This window comes from Protopterus annectens, chromosome 9.part0 (genome assembly GCF_019279795.1).
Source record: "Protopterus annectens isolate FY-2018-M chromosome 9.part0, PAN1.0, whole genome shotgun sequence".
Lineage (NCBI taxonomy): Eukaryota > Metazoa > Chordata > Ceratodontiformes > Protopteridae > Protopterus > Protopterus annectens.
In genome coordinates, this window is record NC_056743.1 from 350731757 (window position 1) to 350738683 (window position 6927).

General features: G+C 39.7%; 1 protein-coding gene across 1 annotated transcript; it reads right to left on the reverse strand.

Annotated features, from left to right (window-relative positions):
* Window positions 1-225: 225 nt before the first annotated feature.
* Window positions 226-1026, reverse strand: LOC122810524 (sericin-2-like). Its single transcript, XM_044082106.1, has one exon. It carries the CDS (start codon window positions 1024-1026, stop codon window positions 226-228), a length of 801 nt encoding a protein of 266 aa, XP_043938041.1.
* Between the last annotated feature and the right edge of the window lie 5901 nt (window positions 1027-6927).

Sequence of the window (6927 nt, forward strand, 5' to 3'; positions counted from 1 at the left end):
ATAACATTTTATAATTACTTACTTTGCATGCACAGAAATCAGGTACCTTGTGGTTTGTTTTCGCCCCACTCCGCTCACCCTCACTGTGCTCGGGCTTGCTCTGCACCCCACTCTGCCTCCTAAAGCTCTAAAAGCAAACACCCCCTCCACTATAACCTATCAGAGATAACCTCCTAGATCAAACCACCCCCCCTACCTACCACTAATCTTCCTAGTCTTGTTAATTTACCCCTGCTCCAAATACAGTTCCAATGTAATGCCCCAGCCAGGCACTATGTTACCCCTTAAAATGCTGCTACTGTTTTCACTGTTACCTCTGTTACTCATTCCACTACTATTTTCACTGTTACCTCTGTTACTCATTCCACTGCTATTTTCACTGTTACCTCTGTTACTCATTCCACTACTATTTTCACTGTTACCTCTGTTACTCAGTCCACTACTATTTTCACTGTTACCTCTGTTACTCATTCCACTACTATTTTCACTGTTACTCATTCCACTACTATTTTCACTGTTACCTTTGTTACTCATTCCACTACTATTTTCACTGTTACCTCTGTTACTCATTCCACTACTATTTTCACTGTTACCTCTGTTACTCATTACACTATTTTCACTGTTACCTCTGTTACTCATTCCACTACTATTTTCACTGTTACCTCCGTTACTCATTCCACTACTATTTTCACTGTTACCTCTGTTACTCATTCCACTACTATTTTCACTGTTAACTCTGTTACTCATTCCACTACTATTTTCACTGTTACCTCTGTAACTCATTCCACTACTATTTTCACTGTTACTCATTCCACTACTATTTTCACTGTTACCTCTGTTACTCATTCCACTACTATTTTCACTGTTACCTCTGTTACTCATTCCACTACTATTTTCACTGTTACCTCTGTTACTCATTCCACTACTATTTTCACTGTTACCTCTGTTACTCATTCCACTACTATTTTCACTGTTACCTCTGTTACTCATTCCACTACTATTTTCACTGTTACCTCTGTTACTCATTCCAAATCTCCTCAGCACCTACGAAAATCAGCCCTACCTAGGTGTCCACTACCCAAAATCCCAAACTGTCACTACATCAACATCAAACAATACTGACCACTTCATGATTCCCCACATAGCTGACCCCACCATTCCTAAAAAGTACCAACTGATTAGACCCAGGTATATCAGCCCCAAAACTAAACATTACCAAACATTTATAAACACAATTATGAAACTCATAGTTATTCTACATTACAGCCTGACAATGGAGGGAGACATCCACCAAACCCAGGCCCATCCCCACCTGCTGATTCCAGTTCCCAACTAATATTCCTTCTAACATAACACTGGATAATAGGCCCCCTAATTCTCTCCTGACCTTCCAAGTAAATATCAGAAGCATAAACAATAAGGTCCATAATCTGCATGCCTTCTTAGCAGATTACTCCCCCAATGTATTATGTCTTACAGAGACTGGGCTAAAACTGATAACTAAAGACAATGAGGTAATACCCCCAGGGAATGACATACTTAGATTAGATCATACTACTAGAAAGGGTGGTGGGGTAGCTGTACTGTAACAATGAGGTAATACCACCAGGGTAGAACATACTTACATTAGATCATACTATGAGGAAGGGTAATGGGGTAGGTGTACTGTAACAATGAGGTAATACAACCAGGGTATGACATACTTAGATTAGATTGTACTACTAGGAAGGGTGGTGGGTAGCTGTATTGTAACAATGAGGTAATACCACCAGGGTATCACATACTTAGATTAGATCATACTACTAGGAAGGATGGTGGGGTAACTGTACTGTAACAATGAGGTAATACCACCAGGGTAAGACATACTTAGATTAAATCGTACTACTAGGAAGGGTGGTGGGGTAGCTGTACTGTAACAATGGGGTAATACCACAAGGGTAAGACATACCTAGATTAGATCGTACTACTAGGAACGGTGGTGGGGTAGCTGTACTGTAACAATGAGGTAATACCCCCAGGGTATGACATACTTAGATTAGATAGTACTACTAGGAAGGGTGATGGGGTAGATGTACTGTAACAATGAGGTAATACCACCAGGGTAAGACATACTTAGATTAGATCAGACTACTAGGAAGGGTGGTGGGTAGCTGTACTGTAAAAATGAGGTAATAACCCCAGGTACCACATACTGAGATTAGATCGCACTACTAGGAAGGGTAAAGGGGTAGCTGTACTGTAACAATGAGGTAATATCACCAGGGTACGACATACATTGATTAGGTTGTACTACTAGGAAGGGTGGTGGGGTAGCTGTACTGTAACAATGAGGTAATGCCACCAGGGTATGACATACTAAGATTAGACCGTACTACTAGGAAGGGTGGTGGGGTAGCTGTACTGTAACAATGAGGTAATAACACCAGGGTACGACATACTTAGATTAGATTGTACTACTAGGAAGGATGGTGGGGTAGCTGTACTCTAACAATGAGGTAATACCACTGGGGTACAACATACTTAGATTAGATCGTACTAGTAGGAAGGGTGGTGGGGTAGTTCCACTGTAAAAATGAGGTAATACCACCAGCGTATGACATACTTAGATTAGATTGTACTACTATGAAGGGTGGTAGGGTAGCTGTACTGTAACAATGAGGTAATACCACAGGGTATCACATACTTAGATTAGATCATACTACTAGGAAGGATGGTGGGGTAACTGTACTGTAACAATGAGGTAATACCACAGGGGTATGACATACTAGGATTAGATTGTACTACTAGGAAGGGTGGTGGGGTAGGTGTACTGTAACAATGAGGTAATACCCCCAGGGTACGACATACTTAGATTAGATCATACTACTAGGAAGGGGGTGGGGTAGGTGTACTGTAACAATGAGGTAATACCACCAGGGTATGACATACTTAGATTAGATCGTACTACTAGGAAGTGTGGTGGGGTAGCTGTACGTTAACAATGAGGTAATACCACCAGGGTACGACATACTTAGATTAGATCATACTACTAGGAAGGGTGGTGGGGTAGCTGTACTGTAACAATGAGGTAATACCCCCTGGGTACGACATACTTAGATTAGATCATACTACTAGGAAAGGTGGTGGGGTAGATGTACTTTAACAATGATGTAATACGACCAGGGTATGACATACTTAGATTAGATCGTACTACTAGGAATGGTGGTGGGGTAGCTGTACTATAACAATGAGGTAATACCACCAGAGTATGACATACTTAGATTAGATCTTACTACTAGGAAGGGTGGTGGGATAGCTGTACTGTAACAGTGAGGTAATATCACCAGGGTACAACATACTTACATTAGATCGTACTACGAGGAAGGGTAATGGGGTAGGTGTACTGTAACAATGAGGTAATGCCACCAGGGTATGACATACTTAGATTAGATTGTACTACTAGGAAGGGTGGTGGGTAGCTGTACTGTAACAATGAGGTAATACCACCAGGGTAAGACATACTTAGATTAAATCGTACTACTAGGAAGGGTGGTTGGGTAGCTGTACTCTAACAATGAGGTAATACAACAAGGATAAGACATACTTAGATTAGATCGTACTACTAGGAAGGGTGGTGGGGTAGCTGTACTTTAACAATGATTTAATACCCCCAGGGTATGACATACTTAGATTAGATAGTACTACTAGGAAGGGTGGTGGGGTAGGTGTACTGTAACAATGAGGTAATACCCCCAGGGTACGACATACTTAGATTAGATCATACTACTAGTGTTAAATAAAAACAAAGATAACAACACAGGAGGCTCAAATGCAAAAGTTTACTAGTGTACACCAGGAGACAAAAAAACATACAAGTACAGAGTTTTGTCTGACATGATGCAGGAAGTACAGAATATTTTATAGTGTTTACATTCAGGTTTTGCCCACCTTACTGACGTGGTTAGTCATAGGGCATCTACATCACTTTTACTAACAGTATTCTATTCATAAAGATTGCTGATGTTATATTTTTAAAAAAAGCTTTCCCTTGGGAATAATACAGACTTGCAAAGCACCTGGTCAGTTATAATGTCTTTCTGTAAATGTTACTCCTTCAAGGTTTCAGGCCTGCTCGAATACAATAGTTGGTTCAGTCTTGTAATACACTTCTTTGTTCTTCCAACAGCTGCGTCTTATCTTGATAACATTTACAAGGCCAATTGTCCCAGAGGAAGGAGAAGAAGATTTTCAATGCTTTATACATTTAATTTCCTGACACAGCAGATAATCATTAGTGAAAAACATAAGCTTGCTGAGCTGGCTACTGCCAGGGTCAGAGTTCAAATACACTGCAGTTCCAAAGCTTCAAGCAATTACATGTAAAATCATTCTTATTGCCACATTATTAATAGAATAAAATGCATTATATACTCTTTGCTTTTTAACAAGCACTTTATTTATGTTTAAATACATATTTTTCTAACATTTTCCTCCCTTTTAATACTTTTATTCTATTCTGAAATATAAATAATGTCATTTCGTCCCCTAGCCTTCTCCTTTAAGGACTTTCAACCAGGCAAGTCATTTAGTTCATACTTCTGAAAGAATTTCATCTGAAATTTATTTTTCTAACTCAATGTCTTGGTACAAAGTTTCACTTACAGATATATCAATAAAATCTTTGATTAATCTTTTCATGCAGGGAATCCCACAAGAGACACATGCGAGCAGACCAACACAAATAGCAATCAAGATGTTCATTAGAATAGAACCCCACCCACCAAACAGACTCTGGAAAAAGTTCATCAGTGTGTTTGGGCCTGGTTCAGTCATGGCCGATACCTGCTGTATTACCTCTAGGTGGTCATTAATTTCATGTCGATTGTCTGGTATAAATGCACAGCATTCTTCTTTGATAAGCGCGCACGTACCACCTCTCACCACTAGGGTGAAGTCAAGAGCCATTCGATTTTGTAACACAACAGTTCTCATTGCATTCAGTTCATCAGTCACTAGTTCGAGAGCAGAAAAAGTTGCATTACTCATTACTTCGAGAAGTTTCGACAGCTTTCTCAACTCCCAGATCGATTTGACTGCTCCATATGCTGGAAGTATTCCAGCCCAGGATATTACACTGTCACTCAAGTCCATATGAGTCAATTTTTCTTTGTTTTTTTACGGAATGATGGTCTTTCCAACCAGCTTTGATTTGTCCCACTGGATTTACAGGTTTTCCGATTGGACCTTCAGGTTTCCGGGCTACATCTCTCACATTTCGTATCTTACCTAGAGGTAATTCTGCAGTATGTCTTATGGCCGGAACCAGATAACCCAAAAAACAACTGCTGGACCAATTCTCAGGTAGCCATTTGTATGCCTTTTTCCCACAAACAAAATAACAGTTTTCTACTTTAGTACTGATGCGGGTTAATTCTGAATGAAACATTTTCTTGTCTATAATAGACAGTTGTTTATGCAAAACAGGATTTCTCTGCACATCACTTAATGTTGTTTTCATTAAACTCAAATATGAATCATAATTCGTATTACAAACAGTGCCTCTATCTTTAACTTTAATATAACATTTATAAGATATGGTTATGTTACAGTTACTCCAACCCACTTGAAGTGTATCATTCTTATAAAAACATACAATTCCCTTCTGTGTAATAGGCAAATACAATGCAATTTTGTCTTGTGATCTTACAGATCCTGTATCAAAAAGTAAATTCTCCCAAGTCTCATTTATCCCCAAGGGGACAGCGGACATTAACAGTCCTCCATATGCTGTTGGTATAGCAGTACAAACCCAGCAATTTGAAATGTTCATAGTCTCTACATATACACATTTCATAGCTAGGTATGTGTTAAAGTTTGGATGCCAGTCTATAGACAGTTCATCACGTCTCTCCACTTTCACTTGTGTGGTTACATGTAGGAAAAACCACAACAAAAGGGAGGTCATCACAATCATAGTTAATAAATGCATAGTCAACAAGATGATTAAACAACATCTTTGGGGTTGATCTGTATTTTTACTCGTTTTGCTCTTGGCCATCCTGCCTTTGTTGTGTATCAGTCCCAAAATGTTTATCAAGTTGAAAATTCTTTACCAGTTTACAGTGCGTCAGATGGACCCAGGACGACCTCTCAGCAACTTTGACTGCAGTAGGCATTGCCAACAGTACCTGGTATGGTCCTTCCCATTTTGGACTCGCCCAATTCTTCCTCTTCATAACCTTCAGCCACACCCAGGTCCCCGGAGTCAGCACTGCTTCTAGCGGGCCGGTCTGTCTTTTATCTGAAAAAGAGTTCAACTGCAAAACAGTTTTATTTGTTAACAGTTTTCTCATGTAGCTAGCTAATGAGCTGTCAGCCTCTAGTTCTGCAGGCATGAGAGCTTTCCACTGTGGCACATAATATGCCCTTCCAAATATCATTTCAAAGGGAGTCAAACCCTTTACATTTGGAACTGTTCTCATGCTCAGCAGTGCCAAAGGCAAACAGCAAATCCAGTTTTTCTGTGTCTCACTCACTAGCTTCCTCAATTTGTTTTTTAGAATTCCATTGTACCTTTCCACCAGTCCTGCAGACTGTGGGTGGTAAGCACAATGATTCTTTAAGGAGATTACAAAGAATCTCCCAAGCTGGTGAATCGTCTGATTAACAAAATGTGTCCCATTGTCACTATAAATCCTCTCTGGTATGCCAAATCTGGGAATTATTTCTTTTACTAGGGCTTTTGCCACTGTTGCTGCATCCGGATTTTTAGTTGGAAATGCTTCTACCCATTTGGAAAACATATCTATAATTACTAAACAGTATTTTTTCCCTTCACATTTATTCAGTTTTATGAAATCCATACAAATAGTGTGGAACGGAAATGGTGGTGTAGGGAAACTCCCTTGCTTGGGTTTGAATGCCCCTTGTGCATGATGTTTGTTACAA

What these genes read in the sequence shown, in the direction of transcription:
- LOC122810524 (XM_044082106.1), bottom strand. Translation starts at nt 1,026, where the DNA reads ATGAGTAACAGAGGTAACAGTGAAAATAGTAGTGGAATGAGTAACAGA.